This window comes from Trichophyton rubrum (assembly GCF_000151425.1).
Source record: "Trichophyton rubrum CBS 118892 genomic scaffold supercont2.11, whole genome shotgun sequence".
Classification (NCBI taxonomy): Eukaryota; Fungi; Ascomycota; class Eurotiomycetes; order Onygenales; family Arthrodermataceae; genus Trichophyton; species Trichophyton rubrum.
The window spans coordinates 666359-681828 of record NW_003456418.1 but is presented as its reverse complement, the minus strand read 5'-3'; the positions used below and the strand labels follow the sequence as shown (position 1 = coordinate 681828).

The following is a 15470-nucleotide window of genomic DNA, read 5'->3' as shown; positions in this document are numbered from 1 at the left end:
CTTTTACAAGGTTCGCACCGGGGGATGCCTGGGTCACATCGGGATTTCCTCTATAAATTCAACACACATCAGTCCCGGCACTAATCTTACGGGTATTTAGACGACTCTGGCTGCTTGCTGGAATAAAGGGGAATAAAGGGCTATGCATAATAAAAAGCAAAGGGTGTGATGGCCGTTACCTGTTTGCACCTTATGCAAGCTGTCAGTGTGTGCGCGATGCGGGGAGCGTTGGCTTCATCGGATTGCGATGGATGAGAGGCAGCCGAGGTTTCTCGAAAGCGCGAGGTGGTAGGCCCTGCGGCGGCGGGCTCCATTAGGATACATGGGGTCTGTACTGTTGGCCTTTAGTGATGTCTCCCAGCTCTCAGCATGAGGAAAAGATAGCAAATGATGCAGTTGTTGTTGCCAGGGGGAGAAGCCGGTTGACGTAGGGCTGAACTAAGCTACTTTTTAGAGCGATCGCTTTGGTGACTGAGATCGGTCACGTGGTAGATTAAGCGCCATTGCGTCCATGGATGCGACACGTATAGAGATCCAGATGGCAGTTGGCAGTATATGATAAAAGATAATAGACTGAGGAGCTAGGTTCTGGAGATGAAGTGCGGCTACACCAACGCAGCGGCATACATATATTCCACACAACTATGTACAAGAAGTAAGGTATTATAAACAAAGAGTAGTCCCAGGACTACACCTCTTTAACTACAGAGACCAGAGAGCAGCCAGCTTACTTCAGCTTGCTGAACATCGCCTTGACGCCAGCCCAGGTTTCCTCACCACTTGGGATGATCTGCTCTGGGGGTAGGACGAAGCCGTACATGCCAGTGTCACGGAGCTCTGCAGCGAAGGCTGTCTCGCCCTTGACTTCATCGACAATCCAATCGACAGAGTTACCATTGGCCTGGTAGATGGTATTGCAGATAGGGCCAGTGGTGAAGCTTGTTCCATGGACGGCCTTGACAGCATCAGCAAACGAGCTTGCCATCTCCTGGAGGACATCATCGTTTGGTGCGCGAGCAGAGCAGCTGTAGCCGTATGCTATTGAACATGTGGTTTAGTACGGTGCATTACTGAATACTATACATGGAGTGAACTTACGGGTCATGAATAGCTGAGAGTACGAGTGCCAGTCAACAAACATCTTGAGGCCAGCCCCATCAGCGAGACCCTTGATGAAACTGGTGCTAGCCTTGGTCTCTGGGGCAGAGCCGGGAGAGGGTCCTGTACTACGGGTCAGCATCTATAGTAGATATGTCTCGGGTGGCAGTGGTGTGTACCTCGATAGGTTTCGGAGCATGGATCAGTGGTGGAACCATCACCTTCCCACTTGTATGGCCAGTTACGGTTGAGATCAGTGCCATAACAGCCTCCCTCGTTCTGCTCACGATTTTTGCGCCACATGCGGTCGCTCTCAGTAGTAAAAACAAAGCCTATCCGAGGTTAGTAACTGTCAGTAACTGTGTCAGGTAAGATCGTGGATGGGGATGATATCCTACCGTCGGGGTTAGCGATCGGGAAGATGTAGAAGTCAAACTTCTCAAGAAGAGCAGCTCCGGCTTCTTTGTCATCAAAAAGCTGGGCAAGAATGTACTCAACGGTCTTGTAGTAAATATAAAGTTAGTAATAATTATGTTTTTGAAAGGATACCTTATGGTTAGCTTACCATGGTGGTGATCCACTCACGAGCGTGGACGGTTCCATGGAAGACTACAGCTGGCTTGGATCCCTTCTCACCGCTTCCCCAGACATGAACACCGGTGATATCACGGCCTTCATGCGACTTTCCAGACGTAACGATCTCAGAATTCTGAGAATGAGCACTTTGAAAGTCCTTCATGAACTTCAAGTGATCCTCGTACTTGTGGTAAGACTGGAACCAAGTATCGTTGGCGCCGCCATCTGCGAAAACTCAACGTAAGTAATTGAGCCAGGTAATATGACTCGACATACGGAGGGTAAGCAACTCACAGGAATAAGGACGGAAGGACATCTCGGATTTAATAGAGTCCCCTAGGTTCTCATGCATGACTTGTTTCTTGAGGCCAGCAGCGTGTGACATCTTCTCAAACTCGGCTACCTTCTTGGGGGGAACGACGATGTCGACATTAGCGTTAGCGGCCTTGGGGAATTTCCAGGTCTCCAGGCCCAGCTTGGAAACAATGTGCGAGATCTTGCTGGTATCATCTCCAGACACGCGCATGACTTTGTATCCATTATAGTTTGCACTCTGGGAAGGAATGGCACCGCCCAGTGCAGAGCCTAGAAGCGTAGCAAGCAACAAAAGGGACTGCATTGTTGCGAGGGTAGAGGAATTGGATATCCAAAAAATAAAAGGGGGAATACAACTGCCGGAAGAAGCCAGACACCAGTGTCTGAGGTTTTCTGCTTAACTTCAGCAGACGTGATGGAACGAAGCCCAGTATTTATAGCAACACGCATGCTTCAAATTTGCCGATCAGCGGGAAAAAAAAAGAACATCAGCCGTAGTGAATTAAGTTCCTCTCCCTCCAAGGTGGAGAAGGCTGTCTGAGAGACTGAAATAACAATAATAATGGGCCAGAGAGCACTCCGTACACTTAAGTTTTGACCACATTATGAAGCGTAAAGGCAGCACCCACATGGCGTTGCCATTCATGTCAAACACGGGTGCTGTGTTGTGGCTCGACCTCAGGAGGCACAGAGCCCCTAACAACCTGACACAATATCCTTAAGAAAACTACCCAATAGACGGGTAGCACTCTTAACCAGTACTGGTTATAGAGAGGCATATGAAGCGCTCACCCTCACAGATGGGGTGGCTATTTCGGGTAATCTTAGCAACCGGGCAGGTTCATGACGCGAGAAGCAGGACCAGGAACAAGATGACCTCTGCCGCAGCCAGCCGTTTTGTCCCATATAGTTACCAGATTGTCTTAGGGCGTTCTTCACAAGGTGGTTACGATATCAGAGCCTGTATGACGATCACGGCATACGGCAAGGCCGCGCGCAACTGAGCATGCAATCATGGGCATGACAAGACGTCACTTGTCGACCACACATGCAAACAAGCGCAGCCTAACGCAAAACACGCCTGAGTGGAAGAGTACGAGATGGGGCGTCATGAACATCCATCACGGGTCGTTTGAAAGACCGCCGTGCCGATCTCTGGCTGACTCCACAGATAAACAACCGTAATCAAACCAGAGAAGCCAACATGGCATGAGAATCGTGTCCACCCTGCAAGGTCCTGGAAATTGTTTCAGAGTGACATATATAGGCATGACAAGACTATTTTAAGCTGTGCCTTTTTTTTTTTTTTTTTTCGCTGATTGATGTGCTGGACCTGTACTCAAGCGCGATACAACAAGCCTTTGAAGGGTCTGTTCCGACTCCTGGCTTCTTAATTTCTGGAACGGCGTGCCGGAGATTTTAGTTGGTCACCTCCAACTCGAGCCAGCCGCCCTGGACGGCCAAGGGACGCCCTGTCGTTCGCTTCGTTGGCTGCGACCCCCTGAGGCTTTCTGTCCGGAGGCTGATGTTCTCAGTCTAACTTGCAAGCAAGTCCTAGCTAGCCGAGTGGGCCAGCGTTGCAGTCAAAAGAGTCCGGGATTTTAGTTGTCGCAGGCAAAATAACAATGGCCCCCCTGGTCAACCCCGCATTCCCCAGCCTGGAACTACATAAGTAGTTGCTTACGTACTTACGGAGTACTTAATTATGTAATTCACTTGCTTAGTAAGTTGGTGGTCTACACGTGACTGACTCTTCGGCCAGGTGGACATTACTTATTCCCAGAGAGCTGAAGAACAACCCAAGCTACGAAACCCAGTCCAGGCTCAACCTAGGGAGGATATGCGAGGGAGGTGCTAGCTACACAGGACTCTCGGCTCTTCGTGCTAGGCTTCACGCTCTATAGGTCGCTCATGAGGCTATAGTACTTTCACCACCTGGGAGGGATTGCGTCCGAGCGGTTTGACATCCGCGAGGAGGGCCTTCGATTCGTCTCAGCCATCCTTGAGGTATCTGCTAGCGCTCATAGGCCCAAGAGGTCCCTGTGGTGACTGCCGGAACTCCACTCGTTATTATAAGTAACGACTGAAGAGGGGCTTATGGACGCCTGCAAGATGAAGCTTTTATTATACAACCCGGCATATTGAAGTCTTACGTCTTAGGACTCCAAATGGAGAGGACAATTAGCTGAGATGGCTTGGATTCGAACCATTAATGTGCCACTTTCATTACTAAGTGGCTCTCTCCCGCCGAGTGCAGAACCACAATTACAGCATGCCATAGGGTATAGTAGTATTACGCTAATGCTGATGGCTCGCACTACATAAAGATAGAGCGGGACAGCAGAGAAGAGCGCCTGGTCATTGACGAGGTGGTCAGGAGTGCGGAGTGCGTTTTGGGCGAGCGATGACATGCTGGAGGACGCAACGCATCTTGACGGAGATGAGTTCCGAGCAACCCTCGTTGTTAAAGACTCGTGGCAGTATCCGGAGCGCGATGAGGAAGGGGAGTTGCTGCGTGAAGCGACGGAGAAGGGGCGGGTCAACGTCGCAGAGATATACATATAGCGGATGTCATATATGTAGTATATATAAGGTAAACGAGGAGACGGCACTATGAATTTATTTTCTACCACTCAGAACCTCCTAGATAACATCGTGGAAATGGTATTTTGTATGCCCTGTACTTACCAAGGGAGGATTTCAGTGTTTCGTTTTGCGATTCTGGTCCGGAGAACGAAAACTGACTATCGAGAAGGCGAAGAAAACTTCTTTTCCTTTTTTCAAAGATTGCCGTCATCCCCAACAGTATTGGGGAAATATCTTGTTTAGATCTGAGGCATTGCCAACTGCAACTTAAGCTCCACTGCGTGATTAAGCTGGGGTCAAACCTTTTCCTCTTATGAATCCCTCAGCTTTTTCCCGAAAACGATCTATTGAAAGCTCATATATCTGGGTAGTATTACCCCCTGCTTGTAGGTTTGATCCGAGAAATTGTTGACGAGATATAGGGATAGACTGTGTAGATGAAGTAGCCGGGCGTGGAAAGATATCCTACTTCGAATTAGATATTCCTCAATAAACAAATAAACAAAAATGTGTGGATAGAATTGGATCGTGGTACCTCTGTTTGCAGCAGCTTTGTCCCACCACTATCTCGTTGGTGAACTTCAATGATACCTTTCACTCTATCGCTGGTAATGTTTGACCACTTAATTAAGAAGACTAGTAGAACCTCGGGACAGCCGCCTTGTAGCCAGAGGTCCTTGTCCCTACTAAGCTTTGGCCACGACTCTGCCCAACCCGTTTCAATGACAATGCTTGGAAAATGCTGGCTGCTTGGGAGCAGACAAGTGTCGGGTTCTTTGGAGGAATTGGCGTAGCGCCCTTGAAAGCCTCGAAATGCTATTACTCAATTAGCAATAGTGTAAAACCAAGGTAAGGATGGAGATGCATACTTGTTCCGACTAAAAAGGAAACTGAGTCAAACTCTGCTTGGGTTACAAAACCCGTTGAAACCATGCGCGACATCTCCATTACTAGCCATGACTGATGCGCGTCATGGATAAATGTTGGCATGACTCTAATGTCAAGAGTTTGAGTGTATGAATTGTAGTTTATACTGTCATAGTTATTAAAAACTAGCCATAACAGAGATTTGTAGAGAAACACTAACCGTGGACACGCGTTTTCCACGTCTTGGTCCTCGCTAAGAGAAGTTATCACTAATTCACCAGTAGCATCTGAGATATTCTGAAACGATAGGTCTTGGAATTCGTAGGCGTCGAGGATCTTTTGACGGACGATATTGAATAATTTTTGGGGGGTTGGCGTCGGGGTTGGTGGAGGTCCCTGGCCTCTGAGCAAGCGCCCTGACGGCTCGGATTTTGTGATGCTGCCCATGGTCGTTTTGACGGAAGGAAAATGACAAATGACCAGAAGAGTGAAAATTTCTGCAACTCTATGTCCTGCTATTAATTCTGGAGTGTTCCTTCCCTCATGCAATAATGTGTTCGAGGAGAAGCAGAATTGTGGCATTGAAAGAAGAGGACATTAAAAGGACGAAGTTGCTGGAGGGAGTGACGTGCGCCAAGACTTGCTATCGCTAGTTAAAAGCTAAATGGCCCGTGCACCCCGTTGCAAGCATAAGGGGTCAATAGTGTTGATTGGTTGAATGGGCGCGCATAAATTTATAACAGATATTATTAGCCAATAGAAATACATGATCAACAGTTGGCTAATAATCCAATGGGGAGTAGTGAATTTTTCTTTTTCTTTTATTGCGAGCTGAGGGAGCACTCGTATGGCCAAAATGGGATACAGTTATTATTTCATATGATTGGTGGATTCTGGCAACGACAGAGTATGACCTAAGAATAGACTAAAGTATATTCGTATGGAGTCTTGAAACCCACTTTAGGTAACCGGGCCAAAACAGGGTCCGCCAGCTCAACGAACATTACAGGCTCAACAAACACATATTTTCCCATACAAAATGGCCATTTTTAGAAAATATATCTTCTACCACAACGCTCCTCTAGGCCTCTAAATAGTGTTAAAGGTACTTAAAGGCCCTAGGTAATCTATTCCCCCTTCTTTTAAATATTAAAATACTTTGTAATACTGACTATTTCAGGCAGCTCGAGTTGCTCCTCCGGGGGAGCCTCCACGTCTCAGAGAGCCGCTGCCCCTCGTCTACGACCGCATACTTAAAGTAAAGATAACATCACAATATTCATGTTGTTTCCCGGCCAAGCGGTTTTCGTGGTAGCGTTGCAGTCGGTGGAGATAGACGCCCGGATATTTCATTCCGACCTTGGTAACTACCTGAGGCCAGCTGATTCAAAAGTTTGTAGCGAATTACACTAAGTGCTATAGATTGAAGGACCCCTCTTTTTACCAGTTGAGTCAAATCAGAGATACGCCGTGAACCCTCAGTCAATTCATTAACTACATGTGATCTAAACACAGCATCGACTAGTTACGGAGTAGTTACTCCTATCCCACATGATAACCCAAGCATTTCCTCCAAGAGCCCAAAAATATACTGTGAAATATCACAGCAAGCTTGCATGCACCATCCTAGTGACTTAGCAGGAAAGTAAGAAGATTCGTTCCTACGCCTGTCAGCCGGCTCAGCACCGCTGGCTTGGTAATGGATTTAGGCGCCGCTGCCATTATAGAGCAATTTCCTGGTTGTGTTGGGCTTTTGGTTCGTAACGCTCTCCACCGCAAGCTCCTTGATGCGGTCACAGACCTTATCGGGTCCAATTCCCTCCAGTGCCATCAAATATGCCCCAACTCCACAGACATGAGGAGACGCCATCGAGGTACCGGATAGAGTTGCTGTGTCTTCATTCGGATATGCTGAAACTATATCGGCTCCGGGACCATATACTGCGACTATACATGAAGGGTGTAAGCCCTCTTGAGCCTGCAGAAGGCCCTTCTACTGGGCCTTTTGAAGGGAAATGGACATACCAACAGCTCCATAGTTGGACCAGGATGTTGCCGCATCTTGGGAATTGGTGGCAGCAGCAGTGCAGACACCTCTAGCGGATGCTGGAGAGAACTGTGCTGCATCGGTCTTTCAAGTATCTTAGCCTCCTGATATGCCTCGACAAGAGGAAACGAACAAGGAGGATATGCTTACCCCATCATTCCCTGCCGCCACAGCTAGAAAAATACCGGACTGTTGCGCTGCTTCTGCAACGCGGTTGAAAACAGTTGAACCACGGATACCCAGACTCAGGTTCATGGCTGCCTTGCCTCTCAAACCATTTCTACCAGCATGGTCGGTACACCACTGGATACCTTGGATAACACCACTAGTAGACCCAGTTCCCTGGGCGTTAAGCACCTTAACAGCGATGACGTTGGCTTTCTTAGCGATTCCATATGTTGCACCTGCAAATGTTCCAGCAGTATGGGTTCCATGGCCGTTCTGGTCCGTATCTTCATTGTCAACGGTGTTAGTTCCCCAGGTTGCACGGCCACCAAATTCAGGATGCTTAATATCAATGCCAGTGTCAACACCATAGATAGTGATACCACTCCCTGCGCTGTCATCAAACACAAAGTCAGAGCTACCAGCACTCTTATGTGAGATTCGTCCAAGTCCCCAGGATGGTGCGTTGCGTTGAGTGGTGATGGCATCTAGTTTTACCACACGGTCTACTTCAACATAGTCGACCTGTTTGGTTGAGATAGTCAGACATAAGCACACGCAGGGCTGATTGGGTCAATTAGCCACATACAGCTGGATTTCTACTGATCAATTCAATCGTCCTTTTGTCGAAAGCGCCACTATATCCCTTGAGTCCCTCGAACTCGAAGGTTGTTTTGAGACCATCCAGCCCGCCCAACGTTTCATCTCGCTCACCCAAATTACGGCGGTGTATTTTGGACGCCCATGCCTGGTGGGTTTGAAATTCGGCCTCTGAAATGGTACTCTTCATCACAACAATGTAGGAGTTGGGGATGACATCCTGGGTGTTCTCCAGACCAATTAACTTGGAGGGAATGGCCAGTGACAAGGCACAAAGAGAAAGTGAAAACAAATGGCGGAAAAAACCCATGGTCATGTATGTCACAGTTGCTACTTAATTGATGGTGTGAAAAAAGTATGATTTTTTACTTAGATATAAAGGGTCAACTTCAGGACTTATATAGTGATTCTTGACGCCCCTGTTGGTTCCTTATGGTATGCTGAGGCATAATCACCGGTACTTGACATTAGCCTTCATCACAAGTGTCGCACCCCATGCCCCATTGATGATACCTTAACTGGGTGGCTGCCGCGAACGTAGTTCAGAGCAAACCGCATGAGCCCGATACAGTCATATTATAGGATACCACAGATTCTTTATGCCTTTTTAGGGACCACAAGCCAGTCTATAGCCAGCTCACCATGCTAGACCAAGTGACCTTGTCGGACAGCAGCACCAAAATACTTTAGCATGAACGCGGTATCGAACTCATTTAGAACTTGTTAATGTAACTCTTTCGGGCAAATTGTAGGAGATATATCGGATATAATCCAATCATCTGGGTATCAAGAACGTCACTGGCGTCACCACTCACCTGCCACATACTATATCTGCCAGCAGTGAAGCATGTGCAATAGTATGAACATGTGGGTTATACATGTGTGTAGATACCGGCACGGGGCAGCGCAGTCATAGATGTGCCAAATATCAGTTTGAAAGTTTCTAGGCATACATATAAAGAGATGCTGCCTGGAATATATAATCATAACCGGAAGCTATCCAGCAGACCAAGCATAAGGGTTTTTCCTGGAAGGGATGTAGACGGCCCGCGTATCTTGCTTATGGAGGTGGCACTGGGAGAGATGAAGGGAATTGGACAAGCCCCCAGTTGAGCATGGGCAGAGGCCTCGCCAGGTCAAGGATCGCCTGTGTTTTTGTGGTTAACTTTCTGACATCCCGATCAGAGGATCCCGTTGGTTGGTGACCATGTTAAATGACCAAGTCCATAGAAATTGTTTTTGCACTGGCGAAGATTCTCAAAGTCATAGATGGTATGAATGGTGCATCAAAGCCATTATCACGGGCAATGCTTTGGTTGAAACCACTTACTCGTTAGGCAAAATGCATAAGACATTTAGAGCATTTATTTAGCTCATACGCCATGATCTCTGAGGTTCTGTACAGAGTGTTGGTTGCACACCCTCTTCCATGATACCTTCGGTAGACGTAATCATTGGGGTAGTACAATGCACCACCGGTTAATATAAATAAACGGATGCGTTACACCACCAGCCGGGACGGCCACTAAAGATTTCACAGGTTTGACATGCAACTCGTGCGATCAGCTCTAAAATGACATGAATATATCGCGTGAGCGAAGGGTAAAGTGATTTCCCTGGAAAAGTGCAGTTGGAGAACGATGCCTGATCAAAGACGGGATCGCTTTTCCACGATCAGCGGTACGGGAGGATTATCCGAAACCTGTGGCACATGAAGGAAGAGCTAACATCTGAAAGCAGATAGACTCCAAAGGCGCAAACTGGGGGAAAATAAGTTAGATATTGATATCAGGGAAACCGGCAGACCTGGTGTTACTTGGTCAATCTATCCACCAAACATGAGCACCAAATAGGAATTAGAACTGCATGGAGGCCAAGTATTTTCCGGGTATCAATCTGGAAAATCCGAGGGAGGACCGAACGTATCGAATCTCGTAAGCTCTAGGCTTATTGAATGCTGCTAGTGGCAGCACGCATACTCAATATGGTTCATGGGCAAAGTGGATGAGCAACATCGGGTTCCTGTACTCCATAAATTCCAACCTTACTTCGAATGACCGCTGGTAGAATTCTTTTCTCGCACTCGATCTTGCACACCAATATTGATGCAGCCATAGTGAGAAACAAGCAAGTGAGGATGGCATTCGACCCAAAATGGCTGCATGGGCCAGGACATGAGAAGCCTCAAGTATTGTGAGTATATGCGTCATTTCTGAAAATGACAGTTACCTCGCAACCAAAGATAGGACTAGACTGCCTGTGTTCAGTGGGCATCTCGGCAGGCTGCACAATGACAAAGAAGAGCTGTGAGCTCTCCAGCCCGTCAATCAGGGGCTTTGACAATTTTTCAGAATGCATAGTTCTATATCCTATAAAGGCTTGCATAAATGTCTCAGTTGTATCGTAACCAAAAGAGTTACATAAACAGAGAACACACTCCGGCTAACGGAGTGTATTGAAAGATACTCCGTTTCCATATCATTGAGCAAATTTGCATATTGTAGATGGGTCCCTGCATTGACTTAAATCCCGTGTCCTCAGACACCATTCGCAGGCTGAATCTTATAGGCCCTCTCCCTGAGCTGGACCATTGGCCCTTGCTTCTCCGGCACAAAATGGTCCTTTAACTGGTATTCGTCTTTTCTACATCGACCTGGATGCCTTCTATAAGTTGTTCCAGTATCGTTTTGCCCGTCATCATCTGGAGGACTCCGCATATCAAACTTGAAGATGAGTGTTGCGAGTGTCATCATGAGTTCCAAATAAGCTAAATTCTTTCCCAAGCAGCCTCGGGAGCCTGCACTAAATGCGAAAAAGGCATACCGTGCATTGGCAGCGTCTTCAATCGTGCTTTTATTGTGCTCGGAGACCACCAAGCATGATTTGTCAGTTCCAGCCCACCGTTCAGGCCGAAAAACAAAAGGATCCTGAAAATATTGTGTGTTGTGATGAAGGACATACGGTGAGACACCAAGCGTCATCCCTTCAGCGATGTAATTTCCCTCGATAGTGATCCCTCCCGGTAATACTTCTACCATCAAATTGCTTGGTATCGAGGGACTAAGTCTCAGGGTTTCATCAATAACTGCCCGCAAGTAGGTAAGGCTATTGAGCTTGCTGCCACCTCGGATTTCTTCGACGGCACTGAAGGTGGATTGAATCTCAGTCTTTGTTTTCTCTAAGCATTCCGGATTGTGAATAAGGTAGAAGATAGCGCCAGATAGGGCCGTAGATGTTGTATCAGATCCTGCTGCTACCAAAAGATTTGACTCAGCGGCGAGTTCGGCACGTGTAAGCCCCTGACCAGTCTCTGGATCCTTTGCATCGATTAAATAATGCATTAGATCCTTTTTATGGCAACCAGGATCGTTCACGTCAGTAGACTGAAGACGTTTGCTCATCTGCTCGGCGCAATACTCGTTATAACGCTTTCCATTCCGTGCCAACTTTCCACCAAGGATTTCCATTATTTTGGTTCCGAGTAAAGGTCGAACAAACTTTGCAAATGGCAGATAACCGAGCTAGTAGGAATAAGTTAGTTGAAATACGCTGTGACAACAGGGACCAACGGGCTTCGACTAACATTGTATAGAAATTGGGTGGCTGCAATGAGCAGAGCGGGAACATATCTGCTTTCCTCGCTTATAAGACAGTTGAACTTCGTATTGAATACCAAATCTCCTATGATGTCGTAGCTGAGGTATGTACACCAGTGGTTCATATTCTGAGGAGTTCCCCAGTTCTCGGGAGACGTGGCTGTCTTGCTCAATTGGTCACAGCATATTTTGATGTTTTCAATGATGAACTCTTCTGAAGACCTTAGAGCAGCATCTGAGAATGCATGCCCCATCACACGGCGTCGAAAGCTGTGTTTTTTCTTGTTGGTTTCAGAGTGGACGTTATGCGCATATGAAGTAGAAGCGTATAGCGTCAGATACCAGTCGCTTCTTTGCACGTTTGCATTGCGGTGGTATATCTGTCGCATAGCAGATGCACTGTTGATTGACAGCTTATTGGGACCGGTACGCACTACTGGACCTATAACGCTCGAGAATCTAGTTAGATTTTTTTTTTTTTTATTCCGAAGAAAATATTCAGTATACCATAGATTTCATGCTGCCTCAAACATTCCAGATGATGGTCACCGCCTATGACTTCGAAGAAAAATGGCCAGTCAGAGAGCTTATTCCAGAGCGGCCCAGGATATTTCGCAAGAGGATGTAGCGTCAGACGGTACGCCGCAACCAGTGGAATCTAGATGCATTCAGATGGTTAGCCGAGGGATCTTTAAGTTCCTGGGTACCTTCAAGTGGTTATAGATTGGCGTGGTAACCAAACAGTTAGCTTCCTCTCACATATATCGCAATGACTGTGACAATAAGCGGAATAATCCATTTCCATTGGGGCTCCCCAATTAGGGGTAATGGGCTGGAAGAGGCCATCTTGATCGGTTATCCTGGCTAGTTGACAGTTTCGAGAGTAACAAGACGCCAGAGAGGCAACCAGCGAGTTAACGAGAGAGATAGTCCGGGGATCCAGTAATATAAATGTCAGCAGACTGCTCGTTCTGAACGCTTTTATGCATGTCAAAGTTTCAATCCCGACTGGCCAAGAGAAAGAAGATCCTTGGATCCTTCGCTAGTAGCACCATGCATACTGGATAGTACCCCACGTTGGCTCCGGGACGTCAGGTTTCTGTTCTTGAATATCTCGGTCTGGCTTCCATTTCGCGGATCATTTGTCACTAGGCATGGCAGCCATGGTGGCTACGCGTTAACTCCCTTATCAAGAGCCATGCGTCCAAGATGCCTTTGTATTGTATTTGACTAGGCAGCAGCAGGGAGGAGAGCATGAAGATATGAAGAGAAGTTTATGGGTAGACTCGACACTCTGCATATCTCTGGTCGTCATCCCTGGATGTTCGAGGACAAAAGCTTGAATACACTAAAATAACTAGTTATTGTGCTTTTTCCATTGGTTCATTAACTATAACTAATGAACTAACAAAGTGTCGAAGTCTGCCACTACACCAAAAGGAGTGAGCCCACACTAATGGTAGGCAGAGCTGAAGTTTGACACAAAGTTAACGAGTATCATGAATACTAAATTATTATTGGTTGGTTTAACTAGTTAACTTGTTATGCCGAATGCTTATTGGATTATCGCCTAGCTAGTAGTTCGCTACAAACAATTGACAGACCAACATTACTAAATTGATACCGCAATATTTGAGCATCACATCCTAGCTGGGGATAATTTTTGTTGATTGATAACTAACCAGTCTATGTTGATTCACCTCATATCGTTCCTAGCCATGCTGGACCATCCTACGGACTTGATCTAGCTTGGACAATTCAATCCCCAATTGTCACCAGGAATAGCGTACATATGAGCAGTACCAGAGCCTTGCCCTTGCTATATACCATTGTCTCAACGACACCCACTTTTAATGTGCTATTGTTGTAGTATATCAGCTCAGCCAAAACGCTTGTTGCTCACGAATCATACTTTATTTCGTAATAATACATGAAGGCAGGAAAGCGCGGTATTGTTATCATCAATCAACTTCTACCTGCATAGATGGGGTTTTAACCGAATAGTGTGAGTTGGTGAGAAAATTCAATAACTCAATGTATACGGATAGTGTCAACTATATAACGTCAAAGTATAGCCAATAGGCCGTTCATTATGATCAGTTCTAGCACGGAATTCAAAGTCAAAGAGAAGATGAAATCAAGTGACTAGATCAGCATTCATCCACCGTAACAGGGTCAGATTCTACCCCATTACCATACCCGCCAACCGCAGCAACCAGAACCTTCTTAGCTTCACTCTGCGCCTGTATTGTAGTTTCAAACCCGGTCCACGCCTCATCTTTAATCTCCTTTGGCATGCTACCCTCAGACACCTCGAAAACCTTCCATGATTCAATGTCGGTTGAGCCATTCCAGCTCACATATACCACTATATCTTTATCCGCCTTGCGACATGCCTTGACACTCGGTTTTGTTATAGGCATTCCGGTCCAGGAAACTCGATGGACTCGATAAGAGGCGTCGACCAAATCATGTCCATAGCGGATTTGCATGACGAGCTCATCGTCTTTGTTATACTCCTCGATAAGCGGAATCTGACCGTGATGTACAATGCAATGGCCAGTACCTAGGGCCTGGAAGCTCCCCAGGTCCCTTGAAACGATAGGGTGTTCGTGGTTCCACATTCTTCGCTGTCCAACGACTTCCATCTTTTTAAGGTCAAGGTCCAAGACAAGTCCAGTGGTAGGGTTCATTGTATTGCTAAATTCTGAATTGTCATTGTTGTGCATAGAGATGGTGATCTTTTCATCAGTATGCATTCCTAGGCGCAGGCCGTACTGGAAGCAGAATTTCGAATTGGGTTTCATTTTGAAGTCACCTCCAGTTATGCCCTAATATCCCGCATTAGCCGCCTATCAACATCAATTGTATCACAGTAGATGGAGAAGGAAAGGCCACTTACATTAAGGTTCCAAGCAACCGAACCGTTGCGAGCAATGTGCAGGACACTGCATCCATAGTCCCAGGAGATAAGGTAATCATCCCCATATCTGACGGTGGAGGATACACGGAAGAAGTCCCAAGGGTTTTTCTCAGAGGTGCCGGTATCCAGCAGCGGACGCTGAGATAGTTTGAATGGGATTTGGTCGATATGCTCCACGGCACTCCAGCGGAAGAGGACCTTATTCGTCTCGATATCAATATCGTAGATCAAGCCGTCAATGACCCAACCTTCCTCTGGACCTCCCACGGAGCGAAGATCTGCCTGAGTGATATTTGCTGCGGCCACGAGGAGAGCTTTCTTGTCATTTTCAACGATTCCTTCGTGATAGTCAATGTGAGATTCAACCTCGTGATCCAGTCCCGTATTGAAGTATCCTTCGGTAAGAGTGACCTTGTGCACGAGGTGATAAGAGCTGTTCAGAAGATTGACAGCACCATGGCCATAGCCCGTGCCCGTAAAATCGCCTTCCCAGAAAACGAGCATTGGGTTGTTACTCAAGTTCTGAGGTCGAAACCCGAAGATAGTTCCCTCAGGCCCCTGCCAAACGAGCTGGCCATCGTCCTTGTAGATTGACGGGTGCCCACTGCGGTGGCCGTTCCAGGGTGTAACAAAGATATATCCGGGGTCTGTCTCGCCCATCTTGGTGGTCTCGAGGACAGAAGCACGAATTTTGGTG

General features: G+C 46.9%; 5 protein-coding genes across 5 annotated transcripts; all 5 read right to left on the bottom strand.

The window, feature by feature from the left end:
• Positions 1–727: 727 nt before the first annotated feature.
• Positions 728–2293, bottom strand: TERG_08011 (metallocarboxypeptidase A-like protein; the record flags this gene model as incomplete). The annotated part of the gene is made up of 6 exons (XM_003231664.1): positions 728–1038; positions 1099–1221; positions 1278–1430; positions 1497–1599; positions 1664–1899; positions 1969–2293. 6 exons carry the CDS (start codon positions 2291–2293, stop codon positions 728–730), a joined length of 1251 nt encoding a protein of 416 aa, XP_003231712.1.
• A 2567-nt stretch (positions 2294–4860) lies between these two features.
• Positions 4861–6024, bottom strand: TERG_08009 (uncharacterized protein; the record flags this gene model as incomplete). The annotated part of the gene is made up of 3 exons (XM_047748867.1): positions 4861–5040; positions 5111–5391; positions 5445–6024. 3 exons carry the CDS (start codon positions 6022–6024, stop codon positions 4861–4863), a joined length of 1041 nt encoding a protein of 346 aa, XP_047604858.1.
• Positions 6025–7147: 1123 nt separating this feature from the next.
• On the bottom strand, positions 7148–8564 carry TERG_08008 (uncharacterized protein; the record flags this gene model as incomplete). The annotated part of the gene is made up of 4 exons (XM_047748866.1): positions 7148–7389; positions 7468–7573; positions 7640–8179; positions 8244–8564. 4 exons carry the CDS (start codon positions 8562–8564, stop codon positions 7148–7150), a joined length of 1209 nt encoding a protein of 402 aa, XP_047604857.1.
• Positions 8565–10791: 2227 nt separating this feature from the next.
• Positions 10792–11721, bottom strand: TERG_08007 (uncharacterized protein; the record flags this gene model as incomplete). Its single annotated transcript, XM_003231660.2, has 1 exon — positions 10792–11721. One exon carries the CDS (start codon positions 11719–11721, stop codon positions 10792–10794), a length of 930 nt encoding a protein of 309 aa, XP_003231708.2.
• Positions 11722–12337: 616 nt separating this feature from the next.
• Positions 12338–15323, bottom strand: TERG_08006 (uncharacterized protein). Its single transcript, XM_047748865.1, has one exon. It carries the CDS (start codon positions 14655–14657, stop codon positions 14001–14003), a length of 657 nt encoding a protein of 218 aa, XP_047604856.1. The 5' UTR covers positions 14658–15323; the 3' UTR covers positions 12338–14000.
• Positions 15324–15470: the final 147 nt, after the last annotated feature.

Bases quoted from the DNA above. Each gene is read 5' to 3' on its own strand.
- TERG_08006 (XM_047748865.1), bottom strand. From the start codon at position 14,657: ATGAAACCCAATTCGAAATTCTGCTTCCAGTACGGCCTGCGCCTAGGA.